Source organism: Cucurbita pepo, chromosome 16 (assembly GCF_057944985.1).
Source record: "Cucurbita pepo subsp. pepo isolate OVF chromosome 16, ASM5794498v1, whole genome shotgun sequence".
In the NCBI taxonomy this organism is placed as follows: domain Eukaryota; kingdom Viridiplantae; phylum Streptophyta; class Magnoliopsida; order Cucurbitales; family Cucurbitaceae; genus Cucurbita; species Cucurbita pepo.
This window is the reverse complement of record NC_141813.1, coordinates 1,969,226-1,995,545: the sequence shown is the minus strand read 5'-3', so window position 1 is coordinate 1,995,545 and position 26,320 is coordinate 1,969,226. Positions and strand designations below refer to the sequence as shown.

The following is a 26,320-nucleotide window of genomic DNA, read 5'->3' as shown; positions in this document are numbered from 1 at the left end:
GTATCTGCTACAACATCACTAGGTGAGTTTCCTTGCAACTCAAGCTCAACTCTCACTTGCTCCATGGTCTTAAAACCTTGCTTCACATCTAGTTCCTCAGTAGTAGTCTCAGGAGTTTCATGAGTATCTGCTACAACATCACTAGGTGAGTTTCCCTACAACTCAAGCTCAACTCTCACTTGCTTCGTGGTCTTGGAACCTTGCACCACATCTGGTTCCTCAGCAGTAGTCTCAGAAGTTTCATGAGTATCTGCTGCAACATCACTAAGTGAGTTTTCCTGCAACTCAAGCTCAACTCCAACTTGCTTCGTGGTCTTGGAACCTTGCTCCATATCTATATGGACCATTTCCAACCGCACTTTCTTCAATTCTCTGAAAGTCCTTGTGAAGCTAACTCGTTTATGCTTGCTCATAACACAGTTCTCACAAGGACCCACATCACACATATTTCAGACCTTCTAAAACTTCTTTCGCAGCCAGCTTCTTCATTCCTTTCATGCTCATAGGTCCAAGTCTATTGTGCCATAGACTTGAATTTGAAGCACTCTCAGCAACAGCAGTCATGTTTATACACCCTGCAGTGGTGTATAAAGTTCCAAAGTTTATGCCACGTGCTACCACCATAGCACCCTTCATAATCTTCCATGAACTCTTCCCTAACTTTGTTGCATAATCTGTATTGTCCAACTGACCAATAGAGATCAAGTTCTTCTTGAGACCAGGAATATATCTAACATTCTTTAATGTCCATTGATTTCCTGCTAGAGTTTTTATGCAGACATCCCCTTTGGCTTTAATCTCCAAATCTTTGTTGTCGGCAAGATACACCTTCTCGAAATTTCCAAACTTGAAATTTCGGAACAACTCTTTATTTGGAGACGAATGAAAAGATGTACCTGAATGCAAAATCCAAGATTCAATCGAACTGTCCACGCTGAGGATTAGAGCATCCCCAATGTCTTCTGCTGAATTTATAGAATCATCATCATCTCCAGATTTGTGATTCTGCTTCCTCTTTGGTCTTGTACAATCTGTCCGAAAGTGATTTTTTTCTCCACAATTCCAACACGTTACGTTTGGTCTATTTGAAGATTTTTCTCGGTTCTTTGATTTTGATCGCCCTTTGTTTGGGCCCTTTGGTTTACTTCTTCCCCGTTGGTCAACACTGAGAACACTACCAGATGAATTTCCAATTTCTCGTTTGCGAATACTTTCGCTGAGAACTACATCTCAAATTTCATCAAACTTCAGTTTATCAGATCCTCGGGAACTGCTGATTGCGGCAACAATAGTATCCCACGACTCGGGTAAAGATGACATCAAAATCAATGCTTTAATTTCATCATCAAAATTAATTTCCACCGAACTCAGTTGACTTACGATCATATTGAATCCATTTATATGATCAACAACAGATCCACCTTCTGACATCTGTAGATTGAACAATCTCTGCATCAAATACACCTTGTTTAGCCGACGGTTTTTCGTACATATTCAACAACGCCTTCAATAGATCTGACGTTGTCTTCTCCTTAATGATGTTGAACGCCACATTTTTGGATAGCGTTAACTGGATCAGCCCTAAGGCTTGTCGATCCTTGAGCTTCCACTGTTCCGTGGTCATGGTATCCGGCTTCACCCCCAACAGGGGTTCGTGAAGACCTTTCTGATACAGATAATCTTCAATCTGCATTTTCCAGAACCCGAAATCGGATCCATTGAACTTCTCAATTCCAATCTTTGAACTTTCCATCTTCACAAATCGTGGTGACTTCTACTTAACTCTGATACCAGTTGTTAGGATCGCACAACAACGTACACACTCGATCTAGATGAACACAAAGAACATGATAGAGAAAATGCAAGAAAATATATTGGCTAAAAGTTTTGTATTGATGACTACATATATGTACGTAAGAGAGAATACAGAGAATACAGAGAATATAGAAAGTACATTTTCAAAGCTCTGCCTTAGGGGATATATATATAGTTTAGCTTACTATATATAGCTTTACCAGATATAATAACTATCTCCCACATATAGCTCTACCACATATAGCTTTTTACTATACATAGCTATTTTCTATTTATGACATTTTACTTTATATGTCATTTACCAAATATAGCTTTACTGCGTATAACCGTTGACTAAGCTATAAATAAGCAGCAGGCTCCATAACCTAACAATAATTATTAGCTAACACTGTAAAAGTTAAAACACTATATACGGACTACTGTATGAGATTGTCAAGATGTCTTAAATTTAGGAAACCATGATTTAAGATGGACTTGGGGGAGGATCCACGAGGATTACAAAGATAGGTGTAAAATGACTAAAATGCCCCTATAGTTATGTACCGCTGGCTTATGACCAAAATTATCTCAAAATGGCATTAAATTTGATGAGGAGCATTATTTCATGGTTTAAAGGGATTATACAAAGTTACAAGGACATTGGAATATGTTGAGAATTTAAACAAAGATTTGGAGTGGTAAATGTCCAAAATACCCTTATGAGAATTCTGAGATGTTTTCAAGACCTTAAACATGATGTTATGCTATGCTATATATACATGTGATATCCATTACGCAATGATGTGAACGAAACAAAATGTTATGTATGTCATGTTATGTCTTGTCATGTAAAGCTATGTGATGGATTATGTGATGATTGCCATGTATACATGATGCATATATGTAATAAGTCATGGATGAAAGGAGAAATGGAATGATGTTAATGTTATGCTATGAATGTAAATCATGGGGACCTCATGCATGTATACATGTCATGTGCATCGAGATACTTCCCCATTTGTTATGTTAGTACGGATGAGTACCTCTGATATTTATATTCGTCATGATATCATGTGTCTTTCCTTTTCTGTGGCGTTTGACGGTGTGTAATGTATTATGCCCGACCAAGCCAGATCTAGGGGGTACGTATACGAGCCCACCTGGTGGGTCCATGTACACGTGCGTGGACCATATGTGGGGAAGTACCACACATCCAACCCTGCCCGAAACTTGAAAGAGTCCAAGGCTATGTTACAGTTTTAAAGGATAGGTGCCATATTTTTATGTGTGTGATTGCATTACTAATATCAATAGTGGGGTGATTTACTGAATTTTTTTAAAATACTCAAGTCACGTGCTACCCTTATATTTTTCAGGTAAGGGTAAAGCGGCCCTACACGGATGACGATGAATGCTGAATTATACCCAACATGTTCTCCCATTTACCTTGTAGAAATTGAGACATGTCTCATAAATTGAGACATTCTAAATGATCCTCAAACACTTTAACTTGAAGAACCGTTTTATATAGATCAAAACGATTGGCATTACAATAATGTTAGCAACTATCATGATATTTTTTCTATATCAATATGATTCCGTCATTACATCACTGTTATCATAATAAATAGTGATAGACTAAATCACATCGGAAACATTTTTCAATATTAAGAAATTATTAGTCATACAAGTAATTTATTTCCTTAACTTATATACCAATTATATATCTACTCTTCGAAAAATTCGATGGGTCTGCATACATCAAAGATGCTTTACCGACCGGTTTAGACAATTAAATTACTTGACTGTGAAGTAAGGGAGGGGAGTGAAACTGTGAGATTGAGAAGAAGGAGCTCGAACTTGCATGAACGTTTTCCATTGAGCTAGAATGAAAGAAGAGATATTGTGATCTGTATTCCAGATAATTGATGAACTTTATATCCACATTGAGGTTGCATGAACGTTTAGAGGATGTGTTTCTGTGCTTTAGGTGATTGATAGGAATATCTCCTTTAATAAGCATGCAAGAATGTACTACGTTAAGACTAGGGTGCTAGAGCTAGCGCGGTTTTCACATTGACCTAGGTTAGTATATTTCCAGTAGATCGAGCATCCTAGGATTGTGACTGGCGGTCAAAGGTCTAAACTTGAGTGCTTCTAGAATTTAGATTAGCCCTTCGAAGCTAGTCCCGAGTGTTTTGGAGATTGAGATGAGGTTAAACCACCTAGACACCCCTATTAACCTAGTAAACCTCCACAATAATGACGAATAAATAAGGCTAACGAGCTCAATAGTAGTGTGAATGGTGTCACTATAACCTCTTAGGCCACTTAAGTTACTATTGAGTGTAGAGGTTGTCAAGGGTGAGACCGTGATTCCGTAAATTGATATTAAGGAGGGACTTGGGACTACATAGGTAGTTAGCTCTAGACGAGTACTTCTATTGAGTGTAGAACTGGTCGAGGCTAAGGGAGCAATTTCGTAAGTTGGTCTTGAGAAGAGACTTGAACTACACTGGTAGTTAAGGTAAGTGATTCTATCGAGTGTAGAAATGGGACGAAGGCTGAGGCTGCAATTCAGAAACCAGTCCTAAGAAGGACTTAGGACTACACAGGTGGTTGACTCATGATGGGTGCCCCTAGTGAGTATGGAAACGACTCTGGGCCTCCTGAGCAAGGTCACAACATCATAAATTCGTTTGAGCGGGACGTGAAACCTGTTAGGCTTATGGAGCCTGATACTTATTTATAGCTTGGTCAACGGTTATATCCGGTAAAGCTATATTTAGTAAAGCTATATCCGGTAAAGCTATATATGGTAAATAGCTATATATAGTAGATGGCTAAATCTGGTAAAGCTATATATAGTAAACTATACCATATATATATATCTGGTCCGGTAGAGCTTTGAAAATGTACTTTTCTATTCTCTGTACTCTCTCTTGTTGTACATACCTGAAGTCATCAATACAAAATCCTTTTAGCCAGAGTTCTCCTTGCAACTTTTCTCTATCCTTTTTTTCTTTGTGTTCATCTAGATCGAGCGTGTGCGTTGTTGTGCGATCCTAACAACTGGTATCAGAGCCAGGCGGTGTCAGAGCCAGGCGGAAGTCAGAGCCAGGCAAAATTCACCACGATCTGTGAAGATGGAAAGTTCAAAGATTGGAATTGAGAAGTTCGATGGATCCGATTTCGGTTTCTGGAAGATGCAGATTGAAGATTATCTGTACCAGAAAGATCTTCACGAACCTCTGTTGGGGGTGAAGCCGGATACCATGACCACGGAACAGTGGAAGCTCAAGGATCGACAAGCCTTAGGAATGATCCGGTTGACGCTATCCAGAAACGTGGCGTTTAACATCATCAAGGAGAAGACAACGTCAGATCTGATGAAGGCGCTGTCAAATATGTATGAAAAACCGTCGGCTATGAACAAGGTGTATTTGATGCGTAGATTGTTCAATCTACAGATGTCTGAAGGTGGACGTGTTGCGGATCATATAAATGAATTCAATATGATCATAAGTCAACTGGGTTCGGTGGAAATTAATTTCGAAGATGAAATTAAAGCGTTGATTTTGATGTCATCCTTACCCGAGTCATGGGATACTGTTGTTGCCGCAATCAGCAGTTCCCGAGGATCTGATAAACTGAAGTTTGATGAAATTCGAGATGTAGTTCTCAGTGAAAGTATTCGCAAACGAGAAACTGGAGATTCATCAGGCAATGCTCTCAGTGTTGATCGAAGGGGAAGAAGCAAATCAAAGAGCTCAAACAAACATGGGCGTTCAAAATCAAAGAACCGGGGAAAATCTCCAAACAAACCCAACGTAACGTGTTGGAGCTGTGGGGGAAAAGAACACTTTCGGACAGATTGTACAAAGCTAAAGAAGAAGCAGAATCATAAATCTGAAGATGATGATGATTCTATATACACAACAGAAGATGCTGAGGACGTTTTAATCCTTAGTGTGGATAGCCCAGCTGAATCCTGGATTTTGGATTCAGGTGCATCGTTCCATTCGTCTCCAAGTAAGGAATTGTTTCGAAATTTCAAATCAGGAAATTTCGGGAAGGTGTATCTTGCCGACAATAAAACCTTGGAGATTGAAGGAAAGGGAGATGTCTCCATACAAACTCCAGCAGGAAATCAATGGACATTACAAGATGTCAGATACATTCCTAGTCTCAAGAAGAACCTGATCTCTATTGGTCAGTTGGATAGCACAGGCTATGCAGCAGAGTTTGGAAAGAGTTCCTGGAAGATTGTGAAGGGCGCCATGGTTGTTGCGCGTGGCACAAAATCCGGAACCTTATACACTACTGCAGAGTGTATAAACATGACTGCTGCTGCTGAGAGTGCTTCCAATTCAAGTCTATGGCACAATAGACTTGGACATATGAGCGTCAAAGGAATGAAGATGCTGACTGCGAAAGGAGCTTTAGAAGGCTTAAAATCTGTTGATATGGGTCTTTGTGAGAGCTGCGTTATGGGCAAACAGAAACGAGTTAGTTTCACAAAGGCTGCCAGAGAACCGAAGAAAGTGCGGTTGGAAATGGTCCATACAGACGTCTGGGGATCATCTCCAGTTCCATCACTTGGTGGATCAAGGTACTACGTCACCTTCATCGAGGACTTCAGCAGGAAGGTATGGGTTTACTTTCTGAAACACAAGTCAGATGTGTTTACCACCTTCAAGAAGTGGAAAGCTGAAGTTGAAAATCAGACCGGCTTGAAGATCAAATGCCTGAGGTCTGACAATGGAGGAGAAGTACAACAAATCAGAGTTTATAACATTTTGTGCAGCTGAGGGAATTAGATTAATAAGAACAATTCCCGGTAAGGCAAGACAAAATGGTATTGCAGAAAGGATGAACAGAACCTTGAATGAGCGAGCAAGAAGCATGAGGATTCATTCTGGATTGCCAAAGACATTCTGGGCTGATGCTGTGAACACAGCAGCATATTTGATTAATAGAGGGCCGTCAGTACCCTTGAAGTTCAAATTGCCCGAAGAAGTATGGACAGGAAAAGAACTCAAGTACTCTCACTTGAGAACCTTTGGCTGTACTGCGTATGTTCATGTTGATCCAGAGAAGAGAGATAAGCTTGATGCTAAGGCTGTGAAATGCTACTTCATAGGCTATGGTTCTGACATGCTCAGGTATAGGTTTTGGGATGAGAAAAATATTAAGCTCCTAAGACACTGTGATGTGACCTTTGATGAAAATGTCATGTACAAGGACAGAGAGAAGATAAACTCTGAGACTACGAAGCAAGTGGGAGTTGAATTTGAGTGGCAAGAAAATTCACACAGTGATGGTACAACAGAAGCTCATGAAACTCCTGAGACTCTTGCTGAGAAACCAGAGGTGAAGCAAGTGGGAGTTGAGGTTGAGTTGCTCAAAGAATCACAGAGTGATGTTGTAGCGGATACTCATGAAACTCCTGAGACTCTTGCTGAGAAACCAGAGGTGAAGCAAGTGGGAGTTGAGGTTGAGTTGCTCAAAGATTCACAGAGTGATGTTGTAGCAGATACTCATGAAACTCCTGAGACTCTTGCTGAGAAACCAGAGGGAAGCAAGTGGGAGTTGAGGTTGAGTTGCTAAAAGATTCACATAGTGATGTTGTAGCAGATACTCAAGAAACTCCTGAGACTCATGCTGTTGGCGAGGAACTCGGTCTATCATTCAAAACACAGAAGGCGATACCATTTCACTCGGAGGTTAGTTGAAGATGGTGATGTGTTTTGAGAAGATAGAGGGTGCAAAGAATCCAGCAAACATGTTGACAAAATGTGTTGATGTTGGAATATTGAGGTTGTGCAAAACCTCAATTGGTATGGTGCAGTGAAGATGCTCATGGTCGTTTGAGGGTGAAATTCTTGGTTGACTAGATCAGTCTCCAAGTGGGAGAATTGTTAGGCTTATGGAGCCTGATACTTATTTATAGCTTGGTCAACGGTTATATCCGGTAAAGCTATATTTAGTAAAGCTATATCCGGTAAAGCTATATATGGTAAATAGCTATATATAGTAGATGGCTAAATCTGATAAAGCTATATATAGTAAATTATATATATATATATATATATCTGGTCCGGTAGAGCTTTGAAAATGTACTTTTCTATTCTCTGTACTCTCTCTTGTTGTACATACCTGAAGTCATCAATACAAAATCCTTTTAGCCAGAGTTCTCCTTGCAACTTTTCTCTATCATTTTTTTCTTTGTGTTCATCTAGATCGAGCTTGTGCGTTGTTGTGCGATCCTAACAACTGGTATCGATCCTAACAAAACCACATGATTAAACTTAGTCGTGGGTTTGCTTGTGAGGTCGCTCTCTTAGATTCATTGGGTGCTATAGTCCTATGTTAAGGGTCGCCAACTAACCTTACACAGATGATGTCATATGGTCCAAACAAATATGATGAGGTCGAGCCTAAACCCAAGATACTGGCCATTCACTGTTGTGGCTATGCAAGCTTACTAAGTATGAGAATTGAAAAGTTGGTTATCTTGAGATGAGATTTGTAGTTTAGTAGGTATGCGACACTAGAACCTAGTGAATAGCTTCTAAACTCTAATAGGGTTTCTAACGTGTAAGAGAATCTGAAACTTCAAAGTTTTTTTGGAAGCTTAGATAGCTATATAATTAGGCCCGAACTTCCTAGGAATTGGACCAGTAGGTTGCTTACTGAGTAATTTATATTTACCCCATGCCTCATTTCTTTTCCCGGTGTTCACTGACTGTTGGTCACAGTCGGAGAGCGTTTAGCTGATAATATACCGAGATGACAGTTAAGAATAAAAGATTATAAACTTTCAACTAAGTTAATTCACATCAACTTGGGCATAGCTCAATTGATCAAATGTGAAGAAGTTTAGGTACCGAGGGTAATAGTTAGAATATCCACCCACAATTAAAAAAATAAAAAATAATTATAGTAAAATTTCAAAGGTTAAGAAGGTAATTTTATTATCTCCCACGAGTCTAAATCTGTGAACGACCGCGGTGGACCTTGACGGCGACGGGGGAATGGGTTGCTGGTGAATTGGGAGATTGCTGGTGGCAATTTTGTGCTTCAATCAGCCGAAGTATCCATTCTGTACATGCCTTTGCTTTAGATCTCTCTGAATTTCCTCTGTTCTTCTCCGCTTTCCCTCCCTCTCGCCATAATTTGCAGCAGAATTTGAAGCGTCGGTGGCGGAGTCATGGAGAAGATGAATCAGGCGTTTGAGAAAATGAAAATGTTGGTAGGAGTTGAGGTGGACGACGAAGCTTCTACTGCTACCATTAATGACGATAACTCTTCCTGGTTTATGGACGATTTCAACCGCAATTGCACGCTATCCACCAAACAGGTTTTCTTCTTTTAGATTCTAATTTTGATTCTTCCATTGCTGAATTTAGCGCACCTAAGTAGCGTTTTGATATTTTATTTGTATTATGTAAATTCGCGGTATTGCAACTTTGATATACATTTTTCATTGCGGACTTTGATTTCTGAAAGATGATCTAACACAACGAAATGGGACTGTAACTGAGTTTCTATTGCCACAACTGAACGCCACGAAGAAGCAAAACCTTGTATATGTTAGATTAAAACTGAATACTCATCACGAAGAAGTAAAATTTCAGTTATGTTAAATTGAAAGTATCTGGCAAATAACAGCTATGTAATGCTCTTGGCATCGTTTAAGAGATTTTATCCTCCATCTTAATCGCCGTCCACCGGAAAAGGAAAGGGAGATTCTCTGGTTATAGATCAATAGAACATTCCTATGGAGTATTTGGCTCAAAAGAAAAAGGAGAACCTTAATAACAAAGGGAATCCGTTTGATAGTTTCCTTGAATTGTGACTGCTTTATCATGGTGCATATGTTACTCCCTTTAACAATTAATGATCTTTTGGTCAGTTGGATTTCTTTTTTGTCATCACCATTGGGTAGGAGTTTGGCCTTTTCTCCTTTGCAGTTTTTCATTCTTTCAATGAAAATTTGTTCCCTATAAAACTTTAAGTCTCACAGATGAATCGTAACTTTCTATAATCAAGAAGAAAAAGAATGGAAAACTGTTATCCATATACTTAACACTTTTAAGTGTGTGGCCATACACCTTTAAAAACATATTTAATTGTTGAAATAGTAGTGCAATGAGAAAAGAATTCTATGAAAACTCATTCTGAGACCAAACAAATTCTAAAATACCTCCAACAAAAGAAAATCCACTGAACTAGAGGGCAGGGCAGCCAACTTTGAACCATCTTTGAGATTTTTATGACTGTAGACAAGCGGGAAAGGCCCAATTAACGAGGGGGGGGGGGGGTCATGGGTCGGGTTGGGTTGGGTTTTTGGTATTTTAGATCCAACCCAATTGTTCTAGTTGTATTTATTATATTTTGGAGGCTCCTTCATTTTGTGAGTGCCTTTGTCTTTTTGAATGACCTTCAAGTAACTTCACCATAATTTATTAATTCTTAAATGAAAAGGCATACTTTCATAGAGAAAATGACGAAAGTATTCATTATCATGATGAAATATTTTATTTTATTTTTTAATTTTCCTAAACAAACACAAAGATGTCCATGGCCATTCAATTATAAGTAAGAGCAAGCCCAATAAACCAGTCCTTTGGACTGATTGATCTACAATCTGACTTTTTCAGCATATGCCAATTAATGCTCTTTCCGATTATCTTTCTGAATCCAATGTTGTGTTTTTAATATTGTTCAACTTTTGGAAAATTTTATCATACTAATTCATCCTTCTCCCTCTCTCAATTTAACAGCGATTATATGGCTTTGCCATTTGCTTTGTTTCTGGCTTAACGTGTACGTTGATGGTAAGTATCCCTGAAACTAATATTCATGATCTCACCTTTCTGGTTACAAAGTCATTCTGAATTCAGACTATTCATTTACTCATACTATCTCTTAAGTGCAATGTTGACTTCGTAATAGAAAGTGATCTTTTCATTTGTAATGCAACTGAAAGTGTGTGTAAGAGGTCATGTATTTATATGACAACTCGCTGATCCATGTTTCCTGCCATCCTTAAGGTTTTGATGAAGAGTGGTTATTGTTGGTTATGAATAAGTGTGAGCCAAAGAGAGCTACAAATGATTCCTCAATTGGCTTAATTAAAAAAGAAGTAATATTACAAAGGATTTTTTGACAGAACTTCATTTCGAGGTTAAGGGAAACATTTATGGATTTCATCCACTCTTGGAGAACTCTTCAAAGTCATGGCTGCTTCTTTCATACATAACATCCAAGCTATAGTAATCACTTGATTTGACTACAAGATTTTTGCTTTCTTTCGACCTGTGGCTGAAAGGAATAGAAGAAATTGTTGAACTTTGACGGGGTTACCCCAATTTAAGCTGAACTTCATGAGAACAACATTCTATATTCTGTTTGAACCTGCTCTCTGCGTTTTAATGGGGAAGAAACCATTTATCACTTATTCACTTTCTGCTTCATTGCCCTTTTGTGCTCAAGGGTTGGTCCTTTATTTTAGAAGAGTTTGGGCTCTTCATTTGCCTCCCCTAATAGGTTGATGATTGGCTGCTTGAGGCCTTGGTGGAGACTCATTTTGGGAAAAAGCAAAGGTTCTTTGGAGCTGTGCCATTAAAGCCATTCTATGGTAGACTTGGAAGGACCAAAATCTTAGAATCTTTGAAGATTGGAGAAGTTTGAATATTCTTTTGTCCATAGTACACCACACTTGGATTCTTTGGTGGAGTTCAAGTCACAAAGATTTTTGGTGTGCCTTCGCCTCGATTATTAGAAATGGGAAGGCTTTTTTTGTGTTAGCTCTTTTGCATTGGGAAGGGGTTCTCTCTACCGTTTGTCCTTAAGTTGTCATCCTTTTTTGTCGATATGAATATACATATTCTGTCTCGTATATATATATATATAATCTGTTTGAAGAATTGCAGTGGATAAAGATACTCCATGTTCTTATACTGTTAGACAAGATTTTTGTCTGAATGACCTTCTACTGTTGGACAAAATCTGCGATTATTTAGCAATCCAATGCAGATATATCATTTCATCTGCATGTATATTTTTCTGCAAAGAAGGTTCTAAACTCAGTCCACACTTATAAATTCCTTGTATTGATATGCTCACACATTACAACTAAGTTAATGTAAAACATCCATCTCACTTCTATATTGATTTGCAAATATCCAAAACAACTTGCGAATGCACATATTTATGGGCTGGACAGCAGCCTTTAAGGAGCAATAACAAGCCAAATGTTCAAATCCTAAGATCTTAACTTCAACCACGGTAAAACAACATTTAACCAAGCCTAAAGAACTTTAAGACCCAATAAACCTCACAAGAAATACACTTGAGACTTCTTACATCAATTCTTTCCCTCCCAAAAAAACTTGCACTCGAGGTTATTAAAGAAAACTTTGAAATCTTGCTTCAAGAAACATCTTCCAATAAATTGTTCCAATAAAGCTCTGTCTCCTGACATTTTCAAAAAATTGTTCCAATGGCACTTCTTTTGATGATTAGAAAAAACTCCCACAGAACTTTTTTTTTCTCGAGTTCGTCAAAACAAATCCTTGAAGTAGCATAAAGGACCTATAAATGGTATGTTCCAAATTCTTCTCTGTCTTCATCGCATCTAGCTCACTATCGTCAATTGAAGAAGAGTTTAGGGCTTGGTTTGGTTGTCCAGCGAAGAATGAATCGTGAAATAGAATGTTAATAGGTCTAAATGGGTAAATTTCATCTGAATGGTGAGAAATTGATTTGGCTTTCTCCTCCTCAATTTCTTGTTCTGTTTGTATATTTTCTTGAAAGATTAAAGAACTATGCCCACTATGGTCTTGCTCTTCAACTTCAAAGAACAATTGAGCCAAATAAAATGGAGAATCATCAACCATTCATTTCTTCGTCAACTTCATCTTCTTCATCAAGATGATTTTCAAATTTTAGAAAATGCTCCTCATTGCTGAAAAAACGAGAATCTCTATCCTCAATCCTTGAATAGTTTTCTCTTCTTTGCTGGAACAATTTGAATTTAGAACCAAGAAACCTTCATTTCTGCATTATTTGAGTTTATCATGATATAAAAGGTTCCTAAATTTTTTTTGTAAGGTTGGCTTTCTGTTGGAACATTTTTTCATTTTTATCTGCACGTCTTTGGTGTATATCTCCTTGATAGAAATCTTCTTTGCTCGAACATTCATAATCTTGATTGAATATTGAAAACTATATTCTAGAGGCCTTCTAACTGTATTTTCTTGATAATGGTTGTTTAAAATTTGATGATAATTGAAGGGAAGAAAACATTTCATCATCAACCGAGGCATTTTTGGGCAGTCCTTGATGGGTTGTTTGCCATAATATCTCCAATTTTTTTGAAGTTGGTTCCACCAAACCAAAGCTCCAGTTTGAAGCTTGAAAGCCACCAATTTGACCTTCTTTTATTCGGGTGTGTTGGCATATTCAAAGAAATTCTCCATGCTTTTTTACCCAATCTAAAAACTTCTCCATGTCCATCCTCTCAATAAAACTTGGTAGTTCAATGTTTATATGAAATTCTTATTTTTCTTGACCGATTGAGCCATATTGATGTCTTCTTGGGAATCTTTCCTCATGTTCTTGGTTTTCTTGAACTGTTCTTGCATTATCCGTCATTCTTGCATCTTTGAGAACTTGTTGATTTTTGTGAGATGAATCATTTGGCAAGATACTTGCCCTATTGCATGCTGCACGTCAAACATTCCTTTCTTGATTTCCTCTAATGAGCCTCCGATCCACTGCAAGTGTTGCTCAAAATCTTGGTGAGTACTCAAAGAAGCTTCCATCTCCATTGAATTGTGATCCAAATTTGAAAAAATCCTGGCCCTTGGATCGTGGCGCTCTTATACCAATTGATCTAAAACATCCAAGACATTTCTATATTGATTTGCAATTAGCTAAAACTTGTGAATACACATATTTATTGGCTGGACAGCAGCCTTTACAAAGCAATAACCAGCCAAGTGGTCAAACCCTAAGATCTAAACATTAACCACGGTAAAACAACATTTAACCTAGGCTGAAGAAATTAAAAAAACCCGCCAAGAAACAGATACAATGACTCAAGAAACACACTCTAGATTTCCTACATCATAAGTCCTTCTAGGAGTTTGTTTTGTTTGAACATTTGATGTGTCTTCCATTATATCAATGAGGAGTTTGTTTCTTGTTAGGAAAAAAAAAAAAAAAAGATGCTCACACAATTGTAGAGGGTCGGAAATCTATTCCTCGTCTAAGTTTCAGGTCAAGGAAAAGCATCTTTAAGTTTGATATATTCAACACTTACTTCCTTGAGTTCCAAAGTTTGATACATTCAAACACTAATTTGCATCTTGTTTATTTACATGCAACAGTCGATGCTCGTTTTCTTCAATCCAATCAAATTTGGAATAGCTTTCACATTGGGCAACATGCTATCGCTTGGAAGGTTTGTGTTTATATGTTCTACATTCTAATTCATGTTTATTGAGATTTTTTTGTTTTACTTGGCCTATGGCAGGTATCATATCTTCCATTTTTGTAACTAGTTTTTGCTCTTGATTGAAAGTTATTTCATATCTTAAAAAATGCTGTTCAATATTGCTGTGTTGAATCCTATTCGTCTGGTTAATATGCTTCGTTGGTCTGGTTAGATTTCACAGTCCCTGTTGTTTTGTAATTGGTTGGGTGGGTGGCGTTGCTAATAGGTTTTTATCGTTGGTTCATGTAATTGATGAGTATGGCACTCTCAGGAACGTTGGTGGAACTTTTATGCTTGAACTTTATATGCTTATTAGTGGTAAGGGAAAGGGTTTACTCCCTTGATCTATCCAACAACTTTACAGTCACACCCCTCATGGAAGATTTGGTGGATGCCTCTGTTCCTAATAACCCGCATTATGGAATCATGGTAGAGAAGAAGTAGAGCTGGGATTAAGGTCCCAGATTTAGAAAGTACTAACATTCCTTATACTTTAACATTCCTTGTTGGAGTTAGAATTTGGACACGACATCTAGATCTTCTCCCAGTTTTTGGATGATTTGTTGCCAGTGTGGATCATTGTGTACTTCATCTCAAATCATTTATACATCCAACAAGGTGAGGGTAGGTGAGTGGGCAATGTGTGCAACTACTGGTAATTGAGATAAAGCATCAACTGCTTTGTTTCTAAACCCGACTTGTACTCGATTGTAAAACCATAACCCAATAGCTGAGGCTTAATCCTTCTCTGCTCCAATAGAACTTCATCGCATGCTGGTCTATTCAGACAATGAACTTCCTAGCTAGCAAATAAGAACGCCATCTTTGAATGGCGAAGGCAATAGCATTAGCTCTCTTTCATAGACAATAGCCATCAGCAGACAAAATGTGTATATAAAAAATTGGTCATCTGTTCTATGATAGGAATTCTCCTAACCCCGTTCTAGAAGCGTCCGTCTCCATAATGAACACTTGATTAAAGTCGGGCAAAGCAAGATCTGACGATGTAATCATGGCTTTCTTCAAATTCTTGAATGCTTCAATTGCTTGATCATTTCATTTGTAAGCCTTTCTTTCAACAATTGGGACGAAGCAACTATCTTTCCATAATTTGCCACAAAATGTCTATAATACCCCATTAATCCTAGAAAGCCTCATAAAATATTTTAAAATAAAAGGGTTGAGGACGATGGGTGAGGCTTTTCTATGACACCTATTTTAGAGTCCGCTACCGACTTCGACCAGCTCCTTGTTTACCTGAAAAACATGCAATATAAGGATGAGTACAAAGACTCAATAAGTAGCCTTGTAGGCTCTTAATTGTGTCCTTGATATGCTAGAGTACCACACTCTTTCTGTTCTTGTTTTGGTTCTTGTTGTAAGTGCTTAGGCCCTTTGGTTCCGTTCTTGGCTTGTGAGTTCTTATCATGATCTATCCTGAGGATCTTGGTCCTTGGATTCTGAAGTCTCAACCTTGGTTTTGATCTAAGGGCCTTAGTACTGAGGTTCTGGGTTCTTGTCTTTCGAACTTGGATCTTGATTCATGTTCTAGTCCTTGATCGTTGTCTTGTTCTTGGTTACTTTCTAGGTTCTTGTTTTGTTTTTGGTTCCTTCTGCAAGACACTTCCCATAGGATTTACGGTACGAGTCATGAACCTAAGAACCTGTGTCCAAAACTTCATACATTCCAAGCGACACAGTCTGAACCTACGTCCAAGGCTTCATGCATTCCAAGCGGCATAGTCTGAATACTACGCTCAAGGCTTCATACGTTCCAAGCAGCATAGTCTGAGTCATGAACATGCTGTACCGTTGGAGGTCTTGGGAGGTTCTTGATTCGTGGCTAAGGTAATTTACTCTCTTCTTGTTCCATCGTGGCCCTAGATTACTCCCCATGAAAGACCATAAAAGTCACGTGATCGATGCAAAACATGAACATAACATCTTACAATCGTAAATAGGGTACTCATAACATGACACAGGGTATCTCATCTAGGTGAGGGAACATGAGGCCGAACTTGACATCATGTTGAGAAAACATGGTGCAGGGTATCCTATCTAGAAGAGGAAAACATGGGCTTCTAAAAGCATTGTGTGGTGGGAGGTCATGGGTTACATTGGACATGACTAGAGTATTACCTAGCATTCTTGAGTTTCTGTATCTGAGGACCTTGGTCCCTTATCCTTGAGTGGTACCTAGCATTCTTCTTACCTTGGTTTGTAGAGCTTGTATGGTATTGTTCTTGGTTCTCAATCTTACAAGTCTAAGGTTCATAATTCCTTGAGGTGTAAGTTGTAACATGCATTCATAAACCTATGAACCCATTATAGTAAATTCTCTAGAGAGTTCTAGAAGAGTCTTGTAACTTGGATAAGGGCTACTTGAGGGGTTTCTTTTATGTGTTTCTTGGGTCCTAACTTGGTTTAGGTTCCAAACTTGTTTTAATCCACTTGAAATCTTGAACATACCTTCATGTCCTTAGGAATATGCCTTAGAAGTACACGTTATTTGGAGCATGTCTAAACCTTAAATTATAAGTACACGTTATTTGGAGCATGTCTAAACCTTAAATTATAAGGAGTCCTAGGGGTATTTTGGTCATTTTACTCCTAATTCTTGGTTTAGCTACTTAATGTATTCCAATGACTTTCAAACTTCACAACATTATCGAACATCATACAATAAGGTCTAATACAAAGTTTTATAGCATTTGAAGATCATCTAGATCATGAACCGTAGGTAGATTATCTTAGGGGTATTATGGTCATTTTACACTGTTACTTGGTTTAGCTTACTCATCTTTATCCAATGACCACCAAATTTCATTATAATCTTAATATTCCATAATTTGCTCAGAATTAAAATTTCATAGGCAGCGGAGTTCATTTAGTGTGTTATTTTAACGTTACTTAAATCTTGAGCAATTTGATCGGTTCAAGGCTTTAACTCTCGATTCTTTGTGATTTTCTTTCATATATTCTTAATTCATTCTTGGTTTAAAATCTATATGGAAATCCAAGCGATTCCTACAAGTATTTCTTAAGAAAAGTCCAGATGGCTACTTACCTCATCGTTGATGTTCGGGACCTCCGTTCTCGAGCTTCCGGTATTTGAATTACTCTAATTTTTCTCTATTAGATTTATCTTTGAGTCTAGTTTTAGGAACCATAAAGAAATTTATGAGAACCGGTCTGGAAGAGGTCCAAATTGATCCCATTGTCTTTGGGATTCATTTTCTTCCTTGTTGCTGGAAAATTACAATTTTCCCTTATCATATACTCTGTTTTGCCCTTGTACAGCCCTATATAGAGTTCAAATGGACTCGATTTTTTCACACAATGTTTAGATGAAGTTTCAAAGAAGAGGTAGAGACCAATTTCATACCGTTTCTTGGTTTGGAGCTCGAGTTATAACCTTCCAAAGTTCGCCAAAAAACATTCTTCTCGCCGGAATAAATCTAGAAACTTTTTGTTGGGCAGCCGATTCTAGAGCTTTTCAAGGCCCGATTCCTTCACGAAACTTGTTAGAATCCCATATGAAATGTGTAGAAGTTGAGAAGAAATGCAAGGAAGAAAAACTCATAATATGAAAGCTTCAAAAAGTTTTAGGAATCCTCAGATTCTTGTCTTTAAAACATTGCCCAAAACTTCTTATTTATAGACGAAGCTTGCACTTCCATTGATTGTTCCAGAATCGTGGGGAATTTTCTCCTCCTATTTTAAATGTTTCTAGAATTAGTTGGAAATATCTACTCCGATCAGCCAACATTGGTTTTGAATTTCAACCGTTGGATATTCAAATTTCAGCCCAATCCAACGGTTGGATGGGAAGATACAAATGATTTTGTAATAATGGAGGGTTTTAATAAGTAATTCTAAGGAGTTAACCTTTAGAGAAGGATTCGAAAGGAAAAGTAACCGAAAATGTCTTTTTTTTTTTTCAATTTCGTACTTACCGATTTTTTAATTCCTTATCTAAAAGAAGATTCAAGATGCTCAATGAAAATGACCGCCAAAAGATGAATAATTTTCTGAAAAGTTTTGGAATTTTTAAAAAAATTAATAATAAAATAATAAAAAGTTGCAAATTACAAAAGTACCCCTTAAAGTTCCACTTAATTACGAAATTGCCATTGAGAAAAATCTGCAAGCATATTTGGATTCCAAAACCGTCCATTATTACGATATGATTTGTATCTTCACATTCAACCAAAGCTGAAATTTGAATAGGTTCAAGAATACTCGATATTGATCCAACCGTTCTAATCTGAAACCAATGTCGGCAACACCCTTATCGGAGTAGATATTTTCGACACGAATTTCAAAAACGTTTAAAATAAAAAAGAGAAAATTCACCACAATTTTGGAACAATCAATGACAGTGCAAGCTTCATCTATAAATAAGAAGTTATGGGCAACGTTTTAAGAAAAGAATCGAGTGAACCTTTATATTATGGGTTTTTCTTCCTTGGATTTCTTCTAAATTTGAGGGGTATGGTTAATTATTTTCCCCCTACCAACTCCTACACATTCCATATGGGATTTGCAAAAAGTTTTGTGAAAGATTCGGGCCCTGAAAAGCTCTAGAATTCGCTTCTCAACAAAAAGTTTCTAGATTTATTCCGGTGAGAAACATGTTTTCTGGCGAACTTTGAAAGGTTATAACTCGAGCTACAAACCACAAAGCAGGAAGAATCAAGATCTATAGAGGGTGGTACAAGGGCAAAACTAAAGGTATATGACAAGAAAAATTGTGATTTGTCAGCGCAATCAAGGAAGAAAATGAAGCCCAAAGTAAAAGGTCTGACCCATAAAAGTCAAAAGTAGCCATATGTTGACCTTTCTACACTTTGATCAATTTGGACCCCTTCCAGACTGGTTCTCATGAATTTCTTTATGGTTCTTAAAATTAAACTCAAAGATGAATCTAATAAAGAAAATTTGGAATAATTCGGATACCGGAAGCTCGAGAACGGAGGTCTCGAACGTCGACGACGAGGTAAGTAGCCACATTTGACTTTTCTTAAGAAATACTTGTAGGAATCGTTTGGATTTCTGTATGAACCTTAAACCAAGTATGAATTAAGGATATATGAAAGAAAAACAAAAGAACCGAGATTAAAGTCTCTGAACCGATCAAATTGCTCGGAATTTAAGTAACGTTAAAATAACCCACTAGATGAACTTCACTGCCTATGAAATTTTAATTCTGAGCATATTATGGGATTTTAAGATTATATATGCAATTTGATGGTAATTGGATAAGGATAAGTAGCTAAACTAAGTAACGGATAAATGACCATAATGCCTCTAAGGTAATCTAGATACCTACGGTTCATGACCTCCCAATGCAATGAAGCTTTGTAGTAGATTTTAGTTTATGATGTTTGATGATGCTGTGAAGTTTAAAAGCTATTGGATAAGGTTAAGTAGCCAAACCAAGAATTAGGGGTGTAAAATGACCAAAATACCCCTTGGACTATGACTTGCTACTGCCTATTTCTAAGGACATGAAGCCTATTTCTAAGGCCTATTTTTAAGGACACGAAGGTGCCTATTTTTAAGGACACGAAGGTATGTTCAAGATTTCAATTGGATGATGCTGTGAAGTTTGAAAGTTATTGGATAAGGTTAAGTAACCAAACCAAGAATTAGGGGGTGTAAAATGACCAAATTACCCCTTGGACTCCGTATGATATTTTAAGGCTTAGACACACTCCAAATGATGATTTGCTACTCCTTATAGGTGAAGGTATGTTCAAGATTTCAAGTTGATTAAAACAAGTTCGAAATCTAGACTAAGTTAGAACCTAAGAAACATCTCGCTTATCCAAGATTCAAGACTCTTCTAGAACTCTCTAAGGAATTCATTATGACTTTACAACACTTTAGAATAACTCATGCTTGTTACTATGAACTCATATGTTTATCTTCATATGTTTATGAAGTATGTTACAATTTATGCCTTAAGGAATTATGAACCTTAACAAACTTACAACATTGAGAACCAAGAACAATACTACACAACTTACTACCAAAGTAAGAAGAATGCTAGGTACCACCCAAGGATAAGGGATAAGTTCTCAAACACATAAACTCAAGAATGCTAGGTAATACTTTAATCATGTCTAATGTGACCCATGACCTACCATGCGGTGCTTTCAGAGCCCATGTTTTCTTAGCAGGATATCATGATTGGCCTCATATTTCCCTCACCTAGATGAGATGCCCTGCACCATGTTATGGGTACCTTATTCACGATTGCAAGATGTCGTGTTCATGTTTTGCATCGATCACGTGACCTTTTTGCTCTTTCATGGGGAGTAATCTAAGGCCATGTTAGGAACAAGAAGAGAGTAAGTTACTTTAGCCACGAATCAAGAACCTCCTAAGACCTCCAACGGTACAACATCTTCATGACTCAGACTACGCTGCTTGGAACGTATGAAGCTTTGAGCGTAGGTATTCGGACTATGCCGCTTGAAACGCATGAAGCCTTGGACATAGGTATTCAATCTACATCGCAGGGCAAGCCCTGGATGTAGAATCACACTACATCGCTTGGAGAGTAAGAAGTCTAGGATGTAGGTTTTCAGACCGTATCGCTGGGCGCCCTAGATACGGGTTTAGACCATGTTCCTTGGAACACATGAGGCCTTGTACACAAGTTGTCAGGTTCATGACTAGTACCGTAAATCCGAGGGGAGTGTCTTGGAGAACAGAATAATAACTTAGTAAGTGACCAAGAACAAGACAATGATCCAGGACTAGAACATGGATCAAGATCTAGGTTCTAAGAACAAGAACTTAGAATCTTAATACTAAGGCCCTTAGTCCAAAACCAAGGTTTCAAAATCCCAGGCCCAAGATCCTCGGGTAAGATCACGATGAGAACCCACAAGTCAAGAACAAATCTAAAGGGCCTAAGTACTTACAACAAGAACTAGAACAAGAAAAGAAAGAGTGTGGTACCCTAGCAGGACATGATTAGGAGACTACAACTAGACCTTGATCGTTGTCTTGTTCTTGGTTACTTTCTAGGTTCTTGTTTTGTTCTTGGTCGTTCTCCAAGACACTCTCCCTAGGATGTACGGTACTAGTCACGAACCTGACAACCTGTGTCCAAGACTTCATACGATCCAAGTGGCATAGTCTAAACCTACGTCCAAGGCTTCATGTGTTCCAAGTGATGTAGTCTGAATCATGATCACTTCATACGATCCAAGTGGCATAGTCTAAACCTACGTCCAAGGCTTCATGCGTTCCAAGTGATGTAGTCTGAATCATGATCATGTACCGTGGGACATCTAGGAGGTTCTAGATTCATGGCTAAAGTAATTTACTCTTTTCTTGTTCCATTGTGACCCTAGATTACTCCCCATGAAAGACCATAAAGGTCACGTGATCGGTGCAAAACATGAACATAACATCCTGTAATCGTAAATAGGATACCCATAACATGGTGCAGGGCATCTCATCTAGATGAGGGAACACAAAGCCAAACTTGACATCCTGCTAGGAAAACATGGGGCAGAGTATCCCACCTAGCATGGGCCTCTGGAAGCATCTCGTGGTAGGAGGCCATGGGTCATCGAGACCATGGGTCACATTGGACATGATTAGAGTATTACCTAGCATTCTTGAGTTTCTGTGTCTGAGGACGTTGGTCCCTTATCCTTGAGTGGTTCATGATTCCTTGAGGCGTAAGTTGTAACATGCATTCATAAACATATGAACCAATCATAGTAACAAGCCTGAGTTATTCTAAAGAATCATAAAGTCATAATGAATTTCTTAGAGAATTCTAGAAGAGTCTCGTATCTTGGATAAAGGGTTATTTGCGGTGTTTCCTTTATGTGTTTCTTAGGTCCTAACTTTGTTTAGGTTCCAAATTTGCTCTAATCAACTTGAAATCTTGAACATACTTACATGTACTTAGGAATAGGCCTTATAAGAAGTAGCAAGACATTTGGAGCGTGCCTAAACCTTAAATTATCATAAGGAGTCTTAGGGGCATTTTGGTCATTTTACCCTTAATTCTTGGTTTAGCTACTTTCAAACTTTTAATAACTTTCAAACTTCACAACATCATCAAATATCATCAATTATGGTCATGTTAGACGGTTACTTAGTTTAAACTACTTATCCATATCCAATGACACGAAATTTCATATATAATCTTTAACATCCCATAATAAGCTCAGAATTAAAATTTCATAGGCAACGAAGTTTATCTAGTAGGTTATTTTAACGTTACTTATATTCCGAGCAATTTGATCGGTTCAGGGCCATAACTCTCAATTCTTTGGGTTTTTCTTTCCTATTTCCTTAATTCATACTTGGTTTAAGGTTCATACAGAAATCCAAGCGATTTCTAAAAGTATTTATTAAGAAAAGTATAAGGTAACCACTTACCTTGTTGTCAACGTTTAGGATCTCCGTTCTCGAGCTTCCGGATCCGAATTATTCCAAATTTTCTCTATTAGATTCATCTTTGAGTCTAATTTCAAGAACTATAGAGTAATTATTGAGAACCGGTTTGGAAGGGGTCCAAATTGGTCAAGTTGATTTTGGGTTTCATTTTCTTCTTTGGTGGTTGGAAAATCATGACTTATCATATACCTTTGGTTTTGTCCTTGTACAGGTCTATATAGACTCTGAATGGACTCAATTTTTTCACACAACGTTTAGATGAAGTTTCAAAGAAGAGGTAGAGACCAATTTCATACCGTTTTGTGGTTTGTAGCTTGAGTTATAACCTTCCAAAGTTTGCTGGAAAACTTGTTTCTCGCCGGAATAAATCTAGAAACTTTTTGTTGGGCAGCCGATTCTAGAGCTTTTAAAAGCCCAATTCCTCACGAAACTCATTAGAAATCCTATATGGGGGAGGGAAAATGATTAACCATAGCTTTCGAATTTAGAAGAAATTTGAGGAAGAAAAACCCATATAAAAGCTTCAAACTCGAGTTTTAGGAATACTCTCCACTCGATTCTTGTCTTAAAACATTGCCCGGAACTTCTTATTTATAGATGAAGCTTGCACTGCCATTGATGGTTCCAGAATCATGGTAAATTTTCTCTTTTTATTTTAAACGTTTCTGAAATTCGTGTCAGAAATATCTGCTCCGATGAGGGTGCTACCAACATTGGTTTTAGATTTGAACCGTTGGATCTAAAGAATGTTGAGTATTCTTGAACCTGTTCAAATTTCAGTTCAATCCAACGGTTGGATGTGAAGATACGGATGCTATCATCATAATAAAGGACAGTTCGAATCCAAATCTGCTTGCAGATTTTTTTCAAGGGCAGTTTCGTAATTAAGTGGAACTTTAGGGACATTTGGTTATTTGACATTTTTTCCGATTGTATTAAAATTTTTCTAACAATTCTTCATCATTTGCTGGTCATTTTTTCCTTATTGTGCATCTTAAAATTCCTTCTATATAAGGAATTAAAAGTCCGGAAAGTTCCTTAAAAATTAATAAAATGACCTTTTTGTCCTTTGGCTTACTTTTTCCTTCCCAATCCTTTTCCAAAGGCCTTAAATCCTTAAATTTACTTTAAGTGACTTGCTTAAGACTCTTCTCCGTACTTAAATCCTTAATTTCTTTCCTAGGATCTTTTGGATCTTATCCAGACGACTTATTCTTATTGGAGTTAATTACCTTTACTTGGGAGGGAATTTATTACTACCCCTTGTAAAATAGTCTTTTGTGACTGAGGCCTCACAGGATGATGATTCTGAGGCTTATGTCTTGGCTCCAAAATTGTAGAAAAAGAGCTATCACTTGTAGACATCGATATGTTATGATTGTGTTTCTGGATGCACTCATACTACTCATGTGTCTGAGTTTGGGTAGACTATTTGCTACCCCACAAGGGACATGAGCTGGTGCCATTCAGATGCTATTCCCTTAGCCTCCACCTTCATAGACCTTGTCGATGTGATATCCCACATTGGTTGGAGAGGAGAACGAAACACCCTTTGATAAGGGTGTGGAAACCTTTCCCTACCAGATGCATTTTAAAGCCTTGAGGGGAAGCCCGAAAGGGAAAGTCCAAAGAGGACAAAATCTATTAGCGGTGAGCTTGGGTCGTTACACTCTTTGCATATTAAGGGTTTATTAGTCATCAATAGAGGAGTTTGTCCCAAAAGTGGTCAGAAATACAAAAGGTTGAAGGGGTATATGCCTTATTAGATTGGGTTCTAGGAGAGTCCAAGCGCTCTCGAAACGCGCTTGAGAACATGTTATTTTTGTTTCTTATATGAACATCAGTTCCTGTTCATTTCTATTTCAACATAGTTTGATTGCTTTTATGGCAGCACAGCATTTCTCGTAGGCCCTAAAAGGCAAGTGACAATGATGCTTGATCCTGTTCGGATTTATGCGACAGCCATATACCTTGCTAGCATGATCTTCGCTCTTTTTTGTGCTCTCTATGTAAGTTGTGCTGTGGTTCCCTCAAAATCTTAAACAGAATCCTTGTCTCCTTAATTTCTCATCCTACTTTCATATACTTACAATGCAGGTCCACAACAAGCTGTTGACACTTCTTGCGCTCATTTTAGAATTCGGCGCCCTAGTTTGGTGAGTCGGAGTTATTTCTTTTATTCTCTTACTCTTTTATCCGACTCATTTTAACATCTATCAAATTCTCGTAAAAATCTGGAGCAGATGTCATTAGTATCGTTTAGAGCAAGAATCTTGAGTTATGTGTAACAATTGCCTTACCGTCTTGTTATTGCATAGATAGTCGTCTTGCATCTTCTAGGGTGTTTTATTTGACTGCAGCTGATTTTCAGCTTATGTTGTCCTCCTTATTTACTTGGGATTTTTCGGGTACGGTGCTTTCTATATCACGCAATATCTTGAAAGACTCAAAAACCTCTTTGATCCTCGTTTCCTTGCTTGAGACCGATTTTTATTAGCTCAGTCATGAACCATGAACCACCCTAGTTGGAGCCATGGTGTACCCTCAGAAAGCAGATCGCTAAGGTGACCCCTATCTGTTTAATGAGAATGCACATTACTTCGAAGGAAATAGTTTTGCGAAATGAAGCGAATCATTTCTAACTCACTACAAGAACCTCTTCACTAGGGGCTGGGTTCTTGTTCTGGATGATTGATTGTTAATTTCAAATGAAATGCATTGAGCTAATTTCTTATGATGGGATAGTATGGATTTATGGTCATTTTCCTCTTTTCATTTATATAGGTATAGCTTAAGCTACATCCCTTTCGCAAGGACGATGGTATCAAGGGTTATGGTAGCTTGTTTGGATACTGAGTTTTAGCAGTAGACTCCGAGATCAACGTGTCGGTCATACTGGGTTCTCGTGGTGCAACATTGACGCTCGACATTGCTACATGCATGACACGGGGCACTGTCGAACTTTGTTGTATTATGTGTTTTTTAGGCCTTGTTTATGTCTCACTCAGACTAATTTCTTTATGGGAGTGTTCAATATGTGCTTTAAACAACATTATAAGCCTTGGTGATGAGCTAAGGTTGGCTGCCTAACATATGGAATGAGTTGATAAATTAACATTGAACATTGGTAAAATTCTCTGTTACTTTCTTTTTTTCTTTGACAAGATCGTAGTAATAGTGTTTGCTTTGGTCCGTTGCGTATGACCGTCACTCTCACGGTTTTAAAACGCATACAAACATTCAAAAAATTAATTTAATTTCAAGTTGTTCAAATTAATATTAAGCAAATTTATAGTGAACAAATATGAAGAAGTTTTAATTTATTTACTCTAAATTCTCGTAAAGTCTTTATTGCTATGCTCGAACATAAGGTCAAAACGTGTAAAAACCTCTTGTATGAAAAATTCGTTAGAGAGGTAGAGCTCCGTGAGATACTTTTGTATTCCGAAAATGTCTTGTTTATAGAGAGTTTGGGTGAATTTTTACTTAATAATATATTTGAACGTCTAATATTTTATGATGTAATATCTTATTTAAATCATATTTAAATATTATAAGGTATCTAAATATATATTTAACTAATTT

The 26,320-nt window shown here is 37.7% G+C and overlaps 1 protein-coding gene across 4 annotated transcripts; it reads left to right on the top strand.

The window, feature by feature from the left end:
• Window positions 1-8,776: 8,776 nt before the first annotated feature.
• On the top strand, window positions 8,777-25,883 carry LOC111777163 (Got1/Sft2-like vescicle transport protein family). Of its 4 annotated transcripts, none has more exons than XM_087118642.1 (7): window positions 8,777-9,157; window positions 10,584-10,637; window positions 14,196-14,269; window positions 24,627-24,744; window positions 24,833-24,891; window positions 25,238-25,299; window positions 25,520-25,883. In XM_087118642.1, the coding sequence occupies exons 1-6, from the start codon at window positions 9,008-9,010 to the stop codon at window positions 25,248-25,250; spliced, it is 468 nt and encodes a 155-aa protein (XP_086974768.1). In that variant the 5' UTR covers window positions 8,777-9,007; the 3' UTR covers window positions 25,251-25,299; window positions 25,520-25,883. The 4 variants fall into 4 exon arrangements, with proteins under 4 accessions (XP_086974768.1, XP_086974767.1, XP_023512398.2 ...); XM_087118641.1 differs by having other exon boundaries at window positions 25,233-25,299; XM_023656629.2 differs by lacking the exon at window positions 25,238-25,299 and having other exon boundaries at window positions 8,778-9,157.
• Window positions 25,884-26,320: the final 437 nt, after the last annotated feature.